This window comes from Ovis aries, chromosome 13 (genome assembly GCF_016772045.2).
Source record: "Ovis aries strain OAR_USU_Benz2616 breed Rambouillet chromosome 13, ARS-UI_Ramb_v3.0, whole genome shotgun sequence".
NCBI classification, from domain to species: Eukaryota; Metazoa; Chordata; class Mammalia; order Artiodactyla; family Bovidae; genus Ovis; species Ovis aries.
In genome coordinates this window covers 29,028,154-29,049,152 of record NC_056066.1, presented here as the reverse complement: position 1 = coordinate 29,049,152, position 20,999 = coordinate 29,028,154, and the positions used below count along the sequence as shown (strand labels likewise).

Sequence of the window (20,999 nt, the reverse complement as noted above, 5' to 3'; positions counted from 1 at the left end):
TAAATTTCTACCTAAGCATGACATTTCCCTCCACCTCTTCCTGAAAACAACAGCTATTATATAAAATGCAATTATTTTTTTGGCCACACTACGCAGTTTGCAGGATCTCAGTTCCCTGATCAGGGATTAAACACAGGCCACGGCAGTGAAAGCCCAGAATCTTAACCACTAGGCCACCAGGGAACCCCCTAGAATATAATTTTATATATTAACATTTATGTCATGCTTCAGTAGATTTCCTGGAGAGGATATGACTTTAAGATATTAGAAAGAAACAAGCTTAGGTTCTGAGATACATAAGCCATTGTCGATCAGGAAAAGCATATATTCTTCCCGTTTCTTGGACCTTTTATGTTTCATGATTGGATGTAGTCTGATGTTTCCTTCTGCTTTAACTTAGCTCCTATAAAAACTTGTTTGAAGTGCTTGAAAATTGCCGTCTATATACTGTCTCACTGCCCATTTGCCAAAATATACTGTTTCACTGAGTCCTCCTTATCTAAATTCTATTACCCATTTTCCTAACCTTCAGAGACCTGAATAGCAGTTCTCAAAGTGTGGTCCAGGGGCCCCAAGAAGTTCCCAGAACACTTTGGGGGGACCTGTGAAGTCAGTTTTTTAGAATAACACAAAAATAATTTGCATCTTTCATTATCTTACAAATGCACTGTGCAATCTTCCAGAGGTTAAATGGAATGTGAGCTTACATATTCTTTTGCTTTAAAATTTCCAATTTAATTCTAATACAATAAATATGGATGAATATAACCCATGTAAACAAAGCTCTTTGGGAGTATTAAATAATTTTTAAGACTATAAAGTTCCAGACCAAAATCTTTGAGAACTGCAGCTTTAAAGATGTCTACCAGACAAAAAAAGATTTTGATTTTAGTGATTTCACAGTATGAGTGTTCAATGAATAAGAATTGTGCTGCAAAAGTGTATTTTGCTCCAAAAAGGAATTGGCAAGCCTTATTCCTCATTTCTGAATGTTCTCTATGAACAGAGAGGATGTATCCTGTTACTATCATGAGATAATCTCATTGTTTGAGGCTCATTTTATTTCATTTCATTTATTTTGAGCTGTGGCATACAGGATCTTAGTTCCCCAACTGGGGATCAAACCTGTGCCCCCTGCAGTGGAAGCACAGAGTCTTAACCACTTTACCACGAGGGAAGTCTCAATATCATTTATTGTTATTGAATCAGTAACAAATGCAAATGCAAAACAGTCTAATGTTGAGAAAGGCTATTTAAAGTTTATCAAGGCCATCCTCATGGCAGAAAATAGCCTTTTCAAATGACGGCAGTATATATGCGGTATGGTCTTGGTCCTCCTACCAGCATTTCAAAATGTATGCTCATCTCATCTAACACCACTTAGCAGTCACATAGGTTTCCCACTTCCCACAAACTGCAGTGTAGAAATGCTCTAAGTAACTAAAATTGGCTTACAGAAACAAAAGGGAAATATTGGTTTCATGCCTGGCTTGCACTTGAATGCCAGGCCATAGAAATGCCGCCTCTTAAGAGCTGACAGTGACTTTTTTCCATGTCTGCAGCCTTCACCTCACCCTATTGGGGAAATGATTGTGCTAAAATCCCAAGAATTCATGCATTCATTCATTCATTCAACACCTGTTCAGACCATTATTAACCAAGGGTTAAGCCTTGGATGGAAGCTGGGACCTGGAGATTTCAGGTCCTTTGGCTTTGTTGTTGTTCAGTTGCTAAGTCGTGTGCAAATCTTTTGTGACCCCAAGGACTGTACCCCACCAGGCTCCTCTGTCCATAGGATTTCCCAGGCAAGAATATTGGAATGAGTTGCCATTTCCTTCTCCAGGGAATCTTCCCAACCCAGGGATCAAATACATGTCTGCTGCATTGACAGGTGGATTCTTTACCACTGAGCCACCTGGGAAGTCCCCCTTTGGCTTTGAGACCCACAGAAATGCTGGAAGTCTGAGTTTTCTATTAAATGTCAAGGACTTAAATTCTCTTAATTTAGTGTTTCATTATGGTGTCTTTATAGATTCTGTAAATCATAACTGAGTAGCACATAGTAAACACTCAGCTAAAGACTGTTGGGTCTGTAAATACAAAGAACACCTCTCCCGTCTCTTCCCAACACGAATCAGTAATTGACCAGCATTCCTTGTCACAGAACCTTAGTAATAACCTCAACATGACTACTGATGTCCATCAGAGCCGGCATTCAAGATGAAAACCCATTTTCCACTTTGGTCTTCTCTAACCACCTCTCTGGGGGCATGCAGGAATTGTGATGATCTAATCTTAGAGGCAGCTTTTAATTTAAAAGTGCTCAGAAATAATTTAGGACAGATTAGGTAGAATAGAAGTATTTATATACAAGTTATTTGTCACTTAAAAATTTATCCAGTATTTCTTCAAGGAAAAAAAGTATCAAGTTAACTAAAAGAAATGAAGTTGTTTTTGTAGTTCAGTTTAGTCGCTGAGTCGTGTCCGACTCTTTGCGACCCCATGGACTGTAGCATGCCAGGCTTACCTGTCCATTGCCAGCTCCCGGAGCTTGCTCAGACTCATTTGTAAGTATTAGAGTTTGTCTTTGTACAGACAGGGGATGTAGTCAGCTTTCTCACTTGCAGTGTCAAGTGTCCTGGTATCTGGACACTTCTTACAGTTGATGTCTTAAGCTCTTTTAAGGATAAGAACTCGAACAAATAAATCCAGATGGGGCCTTGTCCCAGCCTTTGAGGGCCTGTCATTCCTGTGTGTTGTTTTTGTTGAGTCACTCAGTTGTGTCTGACTCTGCAACCCCATGGACTGCAGGACGTCGCCAGGCTTCCCTATCCTTCACAGTCTCCCGGAGTTTGTTCAGACTCATGTCCTTTGAGTCGATGATGCTATCCAACCCTGTGGCCTTATGTAAAAACTGTGACTTAGGAGAAGAAGGATTCAGATACCTATTATGATCACCTTTTAATTGACCAGTATTGGTCAATTAATGACCAGCAAGACCAAGGCCAGTACTTGGAAACTAGCCATTCGTTCTTGGTTAACTAAAATGCCTGCCTTCCCATATTGACTGTTACGATTGACTTTTCTTTCATTTTTGTTGCTCATGAGAACAAAATAGCTACATCTTATTCATGGGCTATTGGACAAAATGAGTTTCTCAGCCATTCTCAACTGTGTTTTCAAAATGTCAAACATGGCAGTCTTACAGCATGATACTCCAGAACACATGCTGGGATTGTTTTGCCCTGTTATGTAGGCCAGCAGTCCCCAACCTTTTGTTCCTAGGGACTAGTTTCATGGAAGATAATTTTTCCACAGACAGGGGTAGGGGGCGGGTGGTTTCAGGATGATTCGAGTACATTATATTTATTGTGCAGTTTATTTCTATTATTATTATATCAGCTCTACCTCAGATCCATCAGGCATTAGATCTCAGAGGTTGGGGATCTCTGGTGTAGGCTGTTAAATTTCTTGGCATGGGTATATAGGTGAATTTGTAGTGTTCCCATTGGTTTGTTTGGGTCATAGGCAATACTAACCAAAGACCTGGTACACAAAGATAGGATAGAGCACATTGTATAGCTTATGTGCTTAACTAGTACATCTCAAGCTTTATGTGTATACAAATCACCAGGGGATTTTGTGAAATTGCTCATTCTGACTTGGTACATCTGGGGCAGGCCCAAGATTCTGCATTTCTAACAAGCTCCCATGAGATGCTGATAATGTTGGTCTGGGGACCACACTGGCTCCAAGTTTGTTTAGTCCTCTTATTTAAACCTCCCCATTGGTTTTGTGTTCACTCCAACAGGTTACAAAAACTTCAGGCTTGAGGCCAATGGAACCAAGAGATATCAAAGCTGTTCAAGAACTCACCAACACATACCTGAAGCAGTTTCATCTAGCCCCAGTGATGGATGAAGAGGAAGTAGCCCACTGGTTCCTCCCTCAGGAGCACATCATTGACACTTTTGTAGTGGAGGTAAAGATAAGGTGATAAGATAGGAAAAGTATGAAAATACTATGCGACTGAGTCCATTTTCCAGAAAGACCCTAGAGTGCCCATCTCCTTCCTCTGTGTCCATGACTCACTGCTTCTATACCAAGCTTCTGCTCACTCTGTTAGAACAAGCTGTGCTTACAGTTTCCCTTCCTGGCACAAGAGCACACTTGTAGTACTTAATAATGGGAAATCAGGATACTGCTCTGGTGTTGCCAGTGTGATTAATTGCTTCCCTCGGTTTTAAAAAGCACAGTTTGGATGACCTCATCAGAGATGAATGGTGTCTCAAAGTTTAATACTGTTTTGCTTTTGCAAAACTGGTTGGAATTGAACTGCCTTTGTTCAAGATGGCATAATTCAATCACTTCATTCAACCATGTCTTCTTGATTTGTGAAAGGTTTTCTATAGGCTGAATACTAATACTTTGTACTGTGGTCCTTTTCTGCGTTCTCCATTCTGTTCCGTTGATCTCTGTGGCTATTCCTCTACTGATAACACACTGTCTTAATTAATCTGTGGCTCTGTAGTAAGCCTTGATATCAGGTAGAGTGATTCCTCCCATTTCATTCATTTAGCTAATGTAGTTCCTTTGCCTTTGCATATAAATTTTAGAATAAGCTTGTCTTAATTTACAAAAGACTGTGCTGGGATTGTGATAATAATTACATGATACTCAGCAGGATTGCATTAATTTAGAGAGAATTAACATGTCTTCCAATCCATGAATATGGTATGTCTTCATTTATTTAGGTCTTTTAAATTTTATCAGCAGTCTTTAATTTTCAGCGTCCAGATTCTATACATTTTTTAAAGTTTCGTTTTCCACATATTCCTTGTTAGTATGTAGAAATGTGATTGATTTTTCTGTGATGCTCCTGTATCCTGCAACCTTACTGAAATCACATATTAGTTCCAGGAGTTTATTTGGAGATTTCTTGGGATTTTTACATGGATAATTGTGTCATCTACAAATAGAATCTGTTTTGCTTCTTCTTTTCTTTCTTTCTCTTGCCTTATTGCAGGGGCTAGATCTTTGTACTTCAGGTTGACATCCTTGCCTTGTTCCTGATATTAGGGGAAGAGCATTCGGTCTTACCCACGACTCTTACACCATTATGTTAGCAGTCAGTTTTTCATGGATGCCCCTTATCAATTTGAGAAAATTTCCAACTTGCTGAGAGTTCTCATCATAAATGGATGTTGGATTTTGTCCAGTGCTTTTTCTGTTTCAGTTGATATAATCATACAGTTTTTCTTCTTTAGTCTGTTGATATGGTATATTTATTTACTTATTTTCAAATGTTTGACCACTTCACATACCTAGGAAAATTATTTTCTTGGTTATGGTGTATAATTCTTTTTGTCCATTATTGGATTTGGAGTGCTAATATTTCATTGAGTATTTCCTGAGTTCATGAGAGATACTGATGTGCAGTTTCTTTTTTTTACTGTCTCTGTTTGGTTTCTGTATCAGGAAACCACTTGACCTCATAAGAGGAGTTGGGAAGTGTGACCTCCTCTTCTATTTTCTAGAAGAAATTGTATAGAATTTGTGTTAGTTCCGTAAGTGTTTGCTAGAATTCTCCAGTTGAACCCATCTAACCTTAGAAAATTCTTTCTCATTGTCTGTTAATACAGGCAGACCGCATCTGATCACTGTTTATTATACCAGTCAGATAGTGCATTTTTAACAAATTAACAGTTTATGGTAACCCTGTTGGTGCCATTTTTTCCAACAGCATTTGCTCACTTTGTCTCTCAGTGTCACATTTTGGTAATTCTTGCAATATTTCAGACTTTTTCATTATGATCATGTGTTATGGTGATTTTTGATGTTACTGCTTCAAAGTTCTATATGATGATTAGCATTTTATAGTGATAAGTATTTCAAAATTAAGGTATGTATATTGTTTTCTAGACTTAATGCTGTTGCACACTAATAGACTGTAGTATAGTGCAAACAAAACTTGCATATAAACTGGGAAAACAAACTCATGTGACCCACCCTATTGCGATATTTGCTTTATCGAGGGGGTCTGGAACCAAACACGCAACATTTCCAAGGTGTGCCTGTCTACCATGTTTGCACGATACATCTGTTTCAGTCCTTTTACTTCCAGCCCATCTATGTCATTGATTTTGAAGTGATATTTGGGCCATGTTTCCTTATGTACTCTGCAGAATTTCTCCTGATTGGTATATTTTGACTATTTACTCCTGATGATAATTGATATATTAGAGCTTGAGTCTTCCATATTATAAAATATATTTTCTGTTTGTTTCTTCTGGCTCTTGCCCCTCTCTTTTTACTTGCCTTCCTATCCTTGGCCATTTTTGGATCTGTCTTGATTTATTTATAGTGCATTTGAGTATATTTGTATAGGTCTTATCTGAGTATGGGGCGTCCCAGGTGGTGCAGTGGTAAAAAATCCACCTGCCGATGCAGGAGACACAAGAGATGCGGGTTAGGTCCCTGTATTGGGGCAGGAAATGGCAACCCACTCCAGTACTCTTGCCTGGAAAATTCCATGGACCGAGGAGCCTGGTAGGCTATGGTCCATGGGGTCCCAAAGAGTTGGACACGACTGAGCAACTTCACTCTAGTATTCCTGCCTGGAAAATTCCACAGAGGAGCCTGGTCGGCTGCATCCTTGGGGTCACAAAGAGTGCCTGTACTTAAATACAAGCAAGCAAGCATTTGAGTATTATAGTATATAGATATAAATTATCAGTTCTCTGGTATCCACGTTGCACCACTTCAAGTGATTTTACTTCCATTTAGGTTTCTTTACTGTCTCAAAGTTTAAATATCACCATCTTGAGCATCTTGAGATTTCCTTTCTATTTGAAGGATGTTCTTTAGCCAGTGTTAAAGGTATGTCTGCTGGCAACGAATTCTTCTAGTTTTCGTTTGTCTGAGAAGGTCTTATTTGCCCTTCTTTCCTGAAAGAAGCTTTACCAGATACAGAATTCACAATTGATGGTTCTTTTCATTCAGCTCTTGAGCCACTTGCTTCTGGCCTTTGTGGTTTCAGGGGAGCAGCCCATCGTCATTTGAGTTAGTATTTCCTTGTAGGTAGTGAGCTGTTTTTCTGTGGCTGCTTTTAAGATCTCTGTCTTTCCCTTTGGGAACTGTTATGACGATGTGCGCTTCTTTCCGTCATCCTCTTAGAGTTCACTTGGCTTCTTGAGTCTCTTCTTCGGTCTCTGCCGCCTCTGGGAAGCCTTCGGTCATTGTCTCTCTCAGCCCACTTTCTCCTTTCCCTCTAGGTCTCCAGTGATATGAACGGTGAATCTTTTCCTCACAGACCCCTGAGGCTTAATTTTTTTTTCAGTCTGTTTTCGCTCTCTTATTTCAGATTGGGTAAATTCTACTGGATTCTTCAAGTTCAGTGATTCTATCATGTCATCTCCACTCTGCTACTGAGCCCATTCAGTGATTTTTTTTTTTCCTCTTAATTTCTGCTATGGTATTTAAAAATCCTTAACAAAGCAGAAAATCTAGGCCTCTAAGTCATCTCTAATACTTGAGCTGCTAATATAGCACAGTAAAGAATCAGTTTAGCTTAACATCTTTAATTTTTAATGTCTGAAAAAAAGGATTAATGAATCAGAAGCACTCAAAAAGTGAATAAATCCATCCCTCTAGAAATTTCTGCTAAAACAAATACTAGCAGTGACATATGTGGTCTGGCCTCTGCACCTGTATAATTCAGATACAGCATGAATTCTTCGCAGACTTGCATAGTTACCACATATATGCCTAGTTACCACAGCTAATTGAAACAACCCAAACAATATTGACTGATTTCTTGTATTTCTTGTACCAGTGATGGTGAAACAAACACCATCTTTTTTGCATCCCTTTTGATATGTGATAGCTTCAGATTTTCTCAGTCATTCACATACGTATACTTTGGCACAGAACCAATGCCTTTTACAAGCTTCTGAAAAAAAACAACTCCCAAACTCTATCCCACTTCACTTTAAGCTGATAAAATTCCTGCCTTGTGCCAAGAAGATGTTAGATATTACACAGTATCCTTTAGCTGGAAAAGGTAGCATCCTGATCCTTAATGATCTTATTCCTGCAAAAACAGTGAATTGACTTTTATCACTGTCCCTATAAGTCTGTAGTCACTAGTCAACCAGAGAGAAGCATTCCTCCTTAAGAACTTGCTGCCAGGCACCAGTGAGCACTTAGGCTGAGGCACAGTGCCACACTCTTCCCTGGCCGCTACCCGGCACACGGTGGGGCTCCACGTCAGACCTGGAGGATGGAGCAGGAGCAGTTGCTCTCCATTCTGATGGAAAGCTATGGGGCAAGTCAGAGATTACCAAGTGAGCTTAAGTGCCTGGATGACACTTGTTCGAGGAGATGTTTATCTGACGTTACCTTTGTTCTTTAGAACTCCAGTGGTAAACTAACTGACTTCCTGAGCTTCTACACACTCCCCTCCACAGTCATGCACCACCCGGCTCACAAGAGCCTCAAAGCCGCCTACTCCTTCTACAACATCCATACAGAAACGCCCCTGCTGGACCTCATGAGTGACGCCCTCATCATCGCCAAGCTGGTAGGTGACTCCTGGCTGTCGTGTGTGCGTCTCCAGACGTGTGTGTCAGATTATATAAGTATCTTGTATTTTCTTCCGCACAGGGGAACTCATTTGAGATATTTTACTGTTGACCATCAGTCAAAAGAAGAATTTTGATAAGAGGTTTTTTTAAAAAACTTTAGCGACTGTTTTCATCATCAGCTCTGTTGTAACTTAACCAAAAAGACATTTTGTACAAATCAGAAACTTTTAACCCTTATATGAAAGTACATGGGACTTCCCTGGTGGTCCAGTGGTTAAGACTTCGCCTTCTAGAGCAGAGGATGCAGGTTTGATCCCTGGTCGGGGAGCTAAGATCCCCCATGCCTTGTGGCCAAAAACCCAAAACATAAAACAGAAACAATATTTTAACAAATTCAATAAAGACTTTTAAAAGGTGGTCCATATAAATCTTTTAAAAAAGTAAAAAACATAAAATTCATAATATAAGGAATTTAAGAAAATTATATGATCCTGTTATACAGGCATATACCTTGGAGATATTGTGGGTTCAGTTCCAGACGGTTCCAGATCACTGCAATAAAGCAAGTATTGTGATAAAGTGAGCCACATGAATTTTTGGTGTCCTAGTGCATATAAAAAAAAAATTCAAAAGTTATCTTCACGCAATAGTGTGGTCTGTTAAGTATGCGGTAGTAACTAAATAACGTAGAGATCTTAATTTTAAACATTTTATTCCTGAAAAAAACATGCTATCCATCATCTGAGCCTTCAGTGAGTTATATTCTTAACATCAGAGATCACAGATCACTGTAACAACTATAATAATAATGAGTTTGAAGTATTACAAGAATTACGAGAATGGAACAGAGATATGAAGTAAGCAGATGCAGTTGGAAAAATGACCCTGATCGACTTGCCCTATGCAGGGTGGCCACAGACCATCAATTTGTAAAAACACAGAATCTGTGACACGCAATAAAATGAGGCCTGCAGTGAATAACTGGCAACAGCAAGTGTTTTTATTCAACTAAATAGTCTGTGAATTTTGAAATTAAATTTAATTAATACAATTATTAAGAGGATTTAAAACAGAATTAAATTCAAAATGTGCCGTAATGGATTTGCATAATTTTTTACTTCCTCAGTATAGTGGTTAGGATGATTGTTAAATTCTTGCTACAAATAAAACATTTTCTTTTAAAAGATAATAGAAATCAACTGATGTAAATGTTTTGATATAAGTGCTGAATGAGAAAATATTGCCTATGAGAAATCAGGAGCTACACATCAAAAGTGTCTTCCTTGTATTCTTCTAGTATTTGATCATTGGAAACATTTTTTTTTAATCTATTAAAAGCGGACACCAAAATCAGCATTTGCCTTTGAGTCTTTGATCTTGTAGCTCATTTTCAACTACCTCCCCACAAAAGGCCAGTAATAAATTATTTAAAGTAAAACCCCTGAGAAATAGAAATGTAGGTACTACATCTGCACCACATTTTTCATATTATTAATTAGTATTTTTTAATTCTATTTTTACTATTAAAATGTTACTAAATTTATTTCCCAGTATTAGCCCAAGGCAAATACACAATTTCAAGTCTTTACGGGTTTGGTTTCTTGGCTATAGGTTCAGGTAAGTCAGAACTTAGCAAGGCCAGTTACTAACAGTTTTTGGTGATGGGGCCATCTAAACAACTCTTTCCTTCAAAAATTGGGGCAAAATATTTCCTGAAACCTTAATATTTTTTGTCACTGTTAGCCATCAGACTGTATTTTTTTGATTCAGCATTTCTGGATAATTTTGTTGATTCCATCATATTCACTACTTGCTAGTTTAATAGGATAGTTGTGAACTGAATTGTATTATAGTATATATTGCAGACATTAAACCTCATTATAAATGCATATTCAATTCAAGGTACTAGTAGGAGAATGAAATGTTATACTGAAATACATCATATACAAAATACTCTAAACCTTTAATGCTTTAAAATTTAAAAAAATTTTTTACATTGACAGAAAGGATTTGATGTATTCAATGCACTAGATTTGATGGAAAATAAGACATTCTTGGAAAAACTCAAGTTTGGCATAGGCGATGGCAATTTACAGTATTACCTGTATAACTGGAGGTGTCCAGGGACAGAGTCTGAAAAGGTGAGCAAAGTTGATGAGTCTTTGTAAACTTGATAAACTTAACCTACAAAACCCCATACTTGCTTCTTGTCAGAGTGTTGAGAGGTTTTTAGTTTTTTTGTTTTTAGTAGTTTTTAAAAAATATATATCTATGGGACTTCCCTAGCAGTCCAGTGGTTAAGACTCCACACTTCCACAGCAAAAGGCAGAGGTTCGATCCTTGGTCGGGGAACTAAGATCCCACATGCCACATTACCAAAAAAAATTTTTAATAATAAAAAATAAAAGAATAAAATAAAAATATACATCTGTCGTACTACGTTGATTTAATTTTCTTTCTCACTGTGTTTACTGTTCCCTCTCTTCCCTCCCTTTAGGTTGGACTCGTATTACAGTAGATGGATATTTCTATTGATATTTCTAGAACTCTGACATCATCATTCGTTAATACCCTAAAGATTCCTGGAACTGCCATTCCAAAGAAGAATAAAAGCACAACTTAAGTGACATCGAAGTGTCAGTAACAGAAGAGATGGAAAAGCATCCATTTGTGACCATACATGTAGAACACCTTTCTAGCTGACATTAACATCCATCCTTTTTTTCCACTGTTGACCCGTTTGTAGGAGGGATGCAAAGAGGGTACAGAGCACATTCCTCTGGTTCTCAGCCTTCTGGCTGTCTCCTGATGAGAGAGCCAGAGGTCTCTTCCTCTCTCTAGAAAAGGGACCGCTTTTCTATGAACTGAACAGAAGTCACAGAATTATGTAAGAAAATCTTTGCCACTGTGTGGAGATAAACTGTGGCATTTCTATCTATGAAGTGATTCAGGTCTGCGGATCCACATAGCAGAATGAGGGAGCCACTCGGAAAGTGTTTACTTACATCACCATACACGATCTCATCGGAACCAGCACTTTTTTAACTCAGTGACACGCAGTGGGTGTTAAAGAGCAAGATAAAAATGTCCTGGGACTATTATTTCTCAAGAAGTGAAGTTGCCAAATCAGTAAACACACAAATTGTACTTTGATCTCTAGCAGGACGATGGATTGGTTCCAAAGCAAGGTTTGGGGCAGACATGAAGTGTGCTCTCTGAAGAGTGTCCCCCCGCCCCCGCCAAACTAGACTTCTGCTCCTGCACAGATTCTAGTTTCTTCTCAGCAACAGCCAGGATATGTGAGGAAAAGGAAATCAAAGCCCGCAAGTCAGAAGACATGCCCAGAGGAGTTCATTAGTGCCATCAGGACACTGAGAGTTTGAATGTTTTTTATTACTTATGCAGAATTGCACATATTCCTCTACGCTGACTCTAACTTACCATGAAAGCTGTCCTGCCCTAGGAAGATGTCTTATTTGTAAATAAGTCTCATAGTTTTGTTACTGATGGTGTTTTTATCTAGGATTTGAAAAACTTCTCAGTGTGTACAAATACGTATGTATATTGCCGACAGTCCAAGGGGAAAAGATGGTGGATGAGGCCACCTCAGCTGGCCTTGACTCAAATACCACAAAGTAGATATTTCCTGCCTTCACGTACCGGTGCCCGACAGTCCAAGGGGAAAGATGGTGGATGAGGCCACCTCAACTGGCCTTGACTCAAATACCACAAAGTAGATACTTCCTGCCTTCACGTACCAGTGCCTCGGCCGTTCTGTCCATAAACATCCAGTTCCCTTAGACAACAGGATGGCCTTCCTTCATGTTACACGTGGTCAAAGGAAACAATCATACCTTATACCAGGCAGGAGCTGGCAACCTGTGGCCTGTGAACTAAACTCAGCCCATCGCCTTCTTCTGTATAGCCCAGGAGCTAAGAGTGATGTTTATATTTTTTTGAATGGTTGAGGAGAAAAAAAAAAAAGACAAAAGAATACCATTTTGTGACACAAAAATTATAGGAAATTGAGATGTCAGCATCCATAAATAAAGTGTTGTGGGAACATGGCCCTGGTCATTCATTCGTTGCCTGTGTGTGGCTGCCTTACTCTACAAAATAGTTAAGAACTGTTCTGACAGAGACCATGAACCCAAGGCCTAACATATTTACAGCCTGGCCCTTTTCAGAAACAAATTCTGTCGCCCCTGATTTCCCCTAAGAAGCTGAGAGCAAATTTCTGAAGCTTCTGGTCATCCCGAAGGCCAGCTCACAGCTGTGATGCTCTGGGACCTCCACTAGGGGGTGCGCATGGGCCCCTTAAGTCCTCCCTAATTGAGGACAAGTGCTGTTTTCCTTCTTGAAGGCACAAGGTTAGATTTCTCATACACGAAGACTCAAAGCCAACTGCACTACCATTTTTTTCCAAACAGGAGCAGGATGGCTTCAGAAGCCAAAGTGAACCAATTCACTGAAACACCAGAATTAAGTAAATGAGATTTTTAACTTAATCTGCAAATGAGGTTCCAGTTGAGAATCATGTCCCACTTGTTTTTATGGCAGTCTTATACGAAGTAGGTTTTCAAAAAATCGCTTGATTGCCACTCAGAAATTTTGTATGGGCTCACTTCATCATGGAACTGTGGCAGTTACTCTATTCACTTACATAGTTGTTGTTACAGGCTTCATATTCTTTTACTCGTTTTAAATTCAGTAGTTAATAAATGATTAGCACATCCATCTCTTTATAATGTAAACATGCTACCAATGAGCATTTTAAAATAGAAAATCAGTAAAACAGCTCATGTTTATAAAATAGCTGTTATTATAGAACCAAATTTCAATGTAATATATAGTCATAGATTCAAAAAACCACACTATCCCATGTCCTTTGTCAGCAATGGAAGTGCTCTAGTCCATGACATATCCTTGCCCCCCACCTTTTTGGTCAAGATGACATTCAGTCGATTTAAGAAATAGGTGGCATAATCCACAAATCAACCAGAATTTAGGCTAAAAGTAAACTTTAACCCAATTCCTTCCCTGTACATTACAGAAAATACCTTTTCCAAACAACAACACTATAAATAGTGATGCTTTCACTCAGAGCATCAATTATGCTCCACATACTAACACAAATGACCCTGTCACGACAGACCCACATCAGAGCATACAGGCTCCTCCATTTACTTTTCTATTCTCTTCCTGCCTCATTTCACCTATTTCTGTCATACTTTTTATAATGTTAAAGTTCCAAGGGGAGAAAATAATAATAAAATTCCAAGGAAGTAAGTTAACCAAACAAAGTGGTGAATTCTAGTCAAAATAGCTTACCTGGCATTTTCTACGTTTAGCCTTTCTCCTAAGCCCATACCTACCTACAAAGGTAAACTGACAGTAAAAATTAATAACATATCACTTCTGAGAACAGTGCATTGCCTGGCATTTAGTATCTTTCCCGTACACGGATGGTGCATCTGCAGTCTAGCCTCATCTTCCCCCCGCAACTGGAACGGTGTTTGTGTGGCAGGTTTTCCAAGTTTGAATGGAAAGATGTTCAGTGTTGCAGGATATAGATGTTCTTGCTCACAAGCGCTGTACCAGCCTTTTAAAAAGTAAATTTATACCAGCCTGGACCTTCGTTTCAATAAAGCTTCGTTTTGATATTCACACTTCTAAATCTCTGCACTTGGTGTTTCTAAGCTGCAGCTATTCTAGTCACAGAAAATCTTACACATGTGAAAGGAATGATGCTAAACAGTCCCGAGAATATATATAAAAGTCATTTTATTCATTTTAAGGCTTCTTAAGGAGGTGGTGTTTACAACTGAACTGTATCAAGTGACAGGTTTACACAAGATTACTTTGAAGCCGTTCTTTTACTTTTGGGTGGCTTCCTTATCTTATTGGGGTTTGGAATCAGTTTCTTTATTTTCAGGGGTTGTAACACTACAGCCTGCTGACCCTCAGCAAGCTTTCTCTTGGGTTTAGAGAGGTCTTCAAAGGAAGTGTCCAGAATCTCTTCATCTTGGCTTTCCAAAGATTCTGTCTGCAGGTTCTCCCTGGGGTCTTCGAGTGCATCCTGGAGCCATGCCACATTCAGACGGGGGACTCTGGGGAGGATGGCCCTCAGTTCCTCCCCAAAGGCAGTAGTGTTCCTCTTGAACCCCAAGGCCAGGACACATTTTAAGCCCAGGACAGGTGCGAGCCTCTCGCTTAGCCGGGGAACCTGGCAGGCGGGGACACCTCTGCTGACGCTCAGCTGCACCAGGTGTGAGGTCATGATGGCTGGCTTGGCAGACTTACACGCCAAGGCCAAGAGCAGCTCGTTTCTCTCTAGTGCCCTGGTGACCTCGTTGATGCCGATAGCAAGCTGCTTCCTGACGTCAGCCGGGGTCCACCCTGACACCTGGGCATTACCTTCAGGCTTTTCTTTCTTCAGATCCTCACCAATGTCCACGTCTATGCTGCTCGTGTCTCCACTTTGTTTTTTCAAAGGGGGCTGCTTTTTCTTTCTCTTCCTATCCTCAATCTTCTGAAGCCCGAGAGACTGAATTCTGTCCTCCAGGGTCTGCAGTATGAAGTGCATGTCCTCCCTGTCCAGGGCACCCCAGCAGATGCTGTACGGGTTGTTCAGTGACGTCTTCACAGGTGGAGGTCTCGTCTTCCGTACGGAGCCCCTCCCTGGTGCTTGTGGGGCTGCAGCCATACTGAAAAATCCTTCACAGGGGAGCAAAACAGCAAAGGAAAATTCATGTTAACTAGACATGCGCATCTTAAGGATATCTTGGCTGTGCTCTTTCTGATTTTTGAAAGGCTAGAGCAAGCCTACTTACATAGGACATGTATATACTTACATATATATATGTATGTAAATAATTATATATATATGTGACCATACACCTAATCTCTCTTTTAAGTCTTTTTTTTTTCCCCATTTTTTTCTATGACTTAGTCTTCATTCATATACAGGCAATTTATGAATGTTTTGCCTTACTGCAATCACAGTGAAATTCTATGTTTCCTTTATTGAAAATGTTGCAATTTTGCTACTTGTCGTAATTATTTATCTTCTTCAGGACCTCTGGTATTAGTCCGATAGATTTCTGACCATTTTCTAGATTGCTTTCCACTTAGACTTCTATTTATCCATTCAGCAAATACTGAGCACCTCTACTCGGAGTCTTGGGCACTGGGGTTCAGCCTTGAACAAGTTCCCATGACCACCTCTGTGAGTCCCCAAATCCCTCTGCCCTCAGCACAGAATCTCTGAGGGCCCTGGAAGCCTCTGCCATTAACCAGGTTTGATTTGTAAAGAACTGGGACCGTAATACATGCACATGACTGAAAATCTGAGTAATTCATCCTGTGCCCTTTTGGAAGTCCTCCTCCCCTCCCTGGACCCTAAGTTCTTTGTCCTTCATAAAACACGGACACACATCCCCCTTCCTCTGGAAAGTGGGAGCAGGCTGTTCCTCTGGCTGACAGTGTGATGAAAACAACGGGAATTCTGTAATGAAATTTAAAGATACTAATCTGTTAAGGCAAAAAGAGAGGCGAAATGTTACAGATGACTCTTCTCGGGAGCATGTTCTGATAATCCCATCCAGAGGCAACTGCATCTTCCTCTCTCCTGTATTCTTCCTCACTTCCTGGGCTCACCTGGGAACCATAGGGACCCATGTTGCAAAACTGAAAGAAGGTAAATGAGCCAGCTCTGGAGAAGTCTGGAGTTTGGGACTGTCCCTGTTTTCAGGTAACCAGATTTTCTCATTCCAGATTTCTCCTCATGTGAGGTCATTCATCCCACAGATGCCCCCCACCCCCAAGTGGCCCAGGCAGGATTAAGGATGAATTCCCCTCCAATAAACACCTTAAGAGCCTGCTGCCAATGCTGAGGAGGAAGTCAGAACAAGTAAGGCACTTTCTCCAAGAAATATTTGATTCTCACAAAATTCCATGAGTGGAGGAGGAAACAGACTCAGGTTAAATACCCTGCCAGAGTCACAGCTGGTTTCCCAAATCCAAATTTTATGTTCTTTCAATCCTGGTTGCATCTCAAAAATAAGCTGAGACTTTTTAAAGTATATAGATGGTTGGTCCTTACCCTAGGTCTACTGAATCAAAATCCCTGAGAATACGGTAGGGCTCCTTTCCTTGTCAAGAGGTTGCCCAGGTGACTCTGCTATGGAACTGGGATTGGGAACCACTGCTGCAGGATGGGTGCCTTTCTGCACTTGACGTCCGTGAGACAGGGTCTCCTGATCTCTACTGGCCTCTGAAGTTCCTCCTATGCCACCTTACAGAAAACCAAAATTCAGCCCCCTGGAGTGAAAGCTCCTACCTTGTTCCTGTCAGTACGGGAACCGTGAACTTCCAAGATGTTCAAGCTAGGTTTAGAAAGGCAGAGGAACCAGAGATCAAATTGCCAACATCCACTGGGTCATCAAAAAAGCAAGAGAGTTCCAGGAAAATATCTACTTCTGCTTTATTGACTATGCCAAAGCCATTGACTGTGTGGATCACAACAAACTCTGGAAAATTCTTCAAGAGATGGGAATACCAGACAACCTGACCTGCCTCTTGAGAAATCTGTATGCAGGTCAAGAAGCAACAGTTAAAACTGGACATGGAACAACAGATTGGTTCTAAATAGGCAAAGGAGTATGTCAAGGCTGTCTATTGTCACCCTGCTTATTTAACTTATATGCAGAGTACATCATGAGAAATGCTGGGCTGGATAAAGCACAAGCTGGAATCAAGATTGTTGGGAAAAATATCAATAACCTCAGATATACAGATGACACCACCCTTATGGCAGAAAGCGAAGAAGAACTAAAGAGCCTCTTGAAAGTGAAAGAGGAGAGTGATAAAGTTGGCTTAAAACTCAACATTCAGAAACAAATCAGCATCCGGTCCCATCACTTCATGGCTAATAGATGGGAAAACTGGAAATTTTGGGGGTTCCAAAATCACCGCAGATGTGACTGCAGCCATGAAATTAAAACACGCTTGCTCCTTGGAAGAAATGCTATGACCAATCTAGACAGCATATTAAAAAGCAGAGACGTTACTTTGCCAACAAAGGCCTGTCTAGTCAATGCTATGGTTTTTCCAGTAGTCATGTATGGATGTGAGAGCTGGACTATAAAGAAAGCTGAGCACTGAAGAATTGATGTTTTTGAACTGTGGTGTTGGAGAAGACTTGAGAGTCCCTTGAACTGCAAGGAGACCCAACCAGTCCATCCTAAAGGAAATCAGTCCTGAATATTCATTGGAAGGACTGATGCTGAAGCTGAAACTCCAATACTTTGGCCACCTGATGCAAAGAACTGATTCACTGGAAAAGACCCTGATGTGGGGAAAGACTGAAGGAAGGAGGAGAAGGGGACAACAGAGGATGAGACGGTTGGATGGCATCACGGACTCAATGGACATGAGTTTGAGTAAACTCCGAGAGTTGGTGATGGACAGGGAGGCCTGGCGAGCTGTGATTCATGGGGTCACAAAGAGTCAGACATGACTAAGCAACTGAACTGAACTGAACTGAACTGTTCCTGTCAGTGGCGACCACTGCTGGAGACTCGGTGTCTGTCTCCTAAACTTCCTTCCAGAGCAGGCCTGCGTATGCCAGTCATCGGAGTCAGCTCCTCCCCTCCAGCTCTGCAAAGGAGATTGCTCATCCAAATCCAGTGACATGACTGGCAGAGGCTGGCACCAGGTTGAAGGTGGTCAGGAAAAGGGAATTAGGTGACCATGGAGCACATTCGGTGATCTAACAGAGCTTTTGCTGCACACAAGCTACAGTTCCAGCGGTCATCCCCAGCGGTCCAGTGATTAAGCCTTTGTGCTTTCACTGCAAGGGGCAAAGCTTTGATACCTGGCTGGGGTTTCCCTGATGGCTCAGATGGTAAAGTGTCTGCCTGCAATGCCGGAGACCAGGGTTCGATTCCTGGGTCGGGAAGATGCCCTGGAGAAGGAAATGGCAATCCACTCCAGCACTCTTGCTTGGAAAATCCCATGGAAAGAGGAGCCTGACAGGCTACAGTCCATGGGGTGGCAAAGAGTCGGACATGACTGAGCGACTTCACTTCACTTCAGCAGAGCTTTTGCTGCACACAAGCTACAGTTCACATGCCTCCGCATTCAAACAACAGGGAGGGACATCCCCAGTGGCCCAGTGATTAAGGCTTTGTGCTTTCACTGCAAGGGGCAAATCTTTGATACCTGGCTGGGGAACTAAGATCCCACAAGCTGCATGACCAAAATCCCCCCAAACAACAGGAAGTTGGTACTTACAGTTAGAAGTTCTGGGCATTAGGCTCCTCCTGTCTTCAGAATCTAGAGGGAGAGACCAGAGCCAGATAAGTAGAATCTCATGGGATATAATCCAGAACTAAAGTGGGAAGAAGTAACAGTGTTGGAGGAGGAGAAGATTAGGAAGGGCCTGCTGAGGTGCCTCTGGAGGCTTCTACTGCCCCAAAGATCAAGTGGAAACTTATTAAGGTGACATCCAAGGGTCCCCATCTCCCCATCAGCCTTTCTCCTTATGCCCCACCACTGAACCACTTACTATTTACCGAGGCCACCAGTCTGGCCTTCCATGGCCTTATTCCCATTCCCTCTGCCTGGAAAATGAGTTCCACCCTCAGCACCCCCACCACCTGTCTTACTTGAACAAGTATTTGTGGATTATACACAATGCACCAAGACAGAAAGATTATGAATTAAAAACAGCTACTGAACTCACTGGGCTTAATGTCTATGAGACAGACTCATCAGCAAAGCATGTGATGCACTTCAAGGTCAGGGCCCTGAGGCCTGACAAAGTTGAGGGAGTCAAGAAGGGCCTCGAGCTGGGGACCATATATTTATTTATTTGGCTGCACTGGATCTTAGTTGCAGCATATAGGATATAGTTCTCTGAGCAGGATTCCAACAGGGGTCTCATGCGTTGGGAGAACAGGAGTGTCAGCCACTGAACCACCTTGGAAGTGACCTTTTAACCCACATCTAAAGAATCCCCACCAAAAGGAGTCCCTATTCGGGAAGGGCATCCCAGGGACCTGAATTAAAGGAAATAATGTCAATGTCGCTGGGGCATGGATGTTAGAGAGAGCAGAGAAATATTGGACCAGATGGTGAAGACTGACGCGATTCTTACAGTGGGAGCGGCTGTCACGTTCTAAGCAGAGGAATGGCACAGCTAGAAAGACGTCATACAAAGATCTTGGCAGACTCGAGCCAGGAGGAATCTTTACCAAGACTGGAAGCAGCAAAGAGGACTCGGAATAGTCCTAAAAGACATGACAGTGACCTTCACTAGAGTTGCCGTTGGACGGAAACACACGCTAGTTGAAAAAGGAGGTACAATCCGCCCGATTTAGTGATCAGCTGGGAGTGAAACAGACGACTCAGGGAGGACTCTCGGTTTCCGGATCTGGTAACCGATTCCCGAGGTCATCTCTCTCTGGTCTGCCGTCTATCTAGTGCCGACCTACTATTCAGCACACACGACTGGAGTTATTTTCTTGTCGGCCTCCACTTCTAGGCTGCGGAGAGCAGAAGGGCCGGGTGGGGCTTTGTCTGATTGCCTCTCGTATCCAAAAGACGCTCAACTCCAAACAGAGCTGAGCCTGAGCCCGGGCGGGGACGCAGGAAAACACGCCAGTCCGGGGAAGCCCTAAGGATGCGGAACCCAGAAAACTTTGCGCGCGCCTGGCCGAGTTGCCGGTTCGATCCCAACCAGAGCGACCCCCCCGGATCTCAGATCCCAGCGCAGAGCCCTCCACTCACGTTTGCCTCCGCGCCGGCTCCACGTGGCCGCGCTGCGCGTGCGCAGAGCCCGCTCCTTGCCCGGCCTCTGCCTTCCAATGCGGTGGGGCGGAGGATGGACCGCTCAGAGAACACTTTTCATCCTTCTGCATCCGACCACTCCCAAACCGGAAAGTTGGCCCTGGGTTTCGCGACAGGGTTCAGGAGTTTAGGGGCTGGGCGAAGGCCTTGGGAAAGGCCCTCCACTGGCAGTGCGCAGGCGCAAGGTGTGTCTCGCGAGATCTCCAGTTGCCTGGTAACGGGCAGCCAGCTGTCTGCAGTCTGTCCTGAGGACCAGTGTACCGGTTAGACTCCAAAGGCTAGTTCTCGCTCCAGTCGCCGCTCGTTTCTAACCCAGTTTCTGCCTTTCAGCGCCTGGTAGTCTGAGCCCCTCTCGCTTTTCTGTTTTCGGCTTGCCAAAGAGACGCTAAACCAGTGCGCCCTTCACCGAGTCTCTGCCGAATCCCCGGCAATGTGGAAATAAAGAAATAAAGATAAATGGGAGACGGGAAGGTGGTGAAGAAACCACACACCTACAGGCAACGATGTAGACGATCTTGAGCCTCCGGAAAGAGGCGAATAACGGCTATCTTGAATTCTGAG

The 20,999-nt window shown here is 41.9% G+C and overlaps 2 protein-coding genes across 9 annotated transcripts in view; one reads left to right on the top strand and one right to left on the bottom strand.

The window, feature by feature from the left end:
- Window positions 1-12,652, top strand: part of NMT2 (N-myristoyltransferase 2) — a 56,591-nt gene extending 43,939 nt beyond the window's left edge. For both annotated transcript variants that reach the window (XM_027976660.3, XM_042230582.1), the window contains 4 exons: window positions 3,812-3,982; window positions 8,414-8,581; window positions 10,589-10,726; window positions 11,083-12,652. In XM_027976660.3, coding sequence (XP_027832461.1) covers window positions 3,812-3,982; window positions 8,414-8,581; window positions 10,589-10,726; window positions 11,083-11,103 — 498 coding nt within the window. In that variant the 3' untranslated portion in view covers window positions 11,104-12,652. The remainder of the gene's footprint in view (window positions 1-3,811; window positions 3,983-8,413; window positions 8,582-10,588; window positions 10,727-11,082) is intronic.
- Window positions 12,653-14,352: 1,700 nt separating this feature from the next.
- Window positions 14,353-20,627, bottom strand: RPP38 (ribonuclease P/MRP subunit p38). 7 transcript variants are annotated; one of them, XM_012188427.4, is made up of 5 exons: window positions 20,379-20,627; window positions 19,747-19,879; window positions 18,882-18,923; window positions 16,927-16,972; window positions 14,353-15,302 (listed from the first exon to the last, which is right to left on the bottom strand). In XM_012188427.4, exon 5 carries the CDS (start codon window positions 15,289-15,291, stop codon window positions 14,443-14,445), a length of 849 nt encoding a protein of 282 aa, XP_012043817.1. In that variant the 5' UTR covers window positions 15,292-15,302; window positions 16,927-16,972; window positions 18,882-18,923; window positions 19,747-19,879; window positions 20,379-20,627; the 3' UTR covers window positions 14,353-14,442. The 7 variants fall into 7 exon arrangements, with proteins under 7 accessions (XP_012043817.1, XP_060252847.1, XP_042086517.1 ...); XM_060396864.1 differs by lacking the exon at window positions 16,927-16,972 and having other exon boundaries at window positions 14,353-16,244; XM_042230583.1 differs by lacking the exon at window positions 16,927-16,972 and having other exon boundaries at window positions 14,353-15,315.
- Window positions 20,628-20,999: the final 372 nt, after the last annotated feature.

Excerpts from the sequence above, each read along its gene's own strand:
- RPP38 (XM_012188427.4), bottom strand. The coding sequence starts at position 15,291 with ATGGCTGCAGCCCCACAAGCACCAGGGAGGGGCTCCGTACGGAAGACG.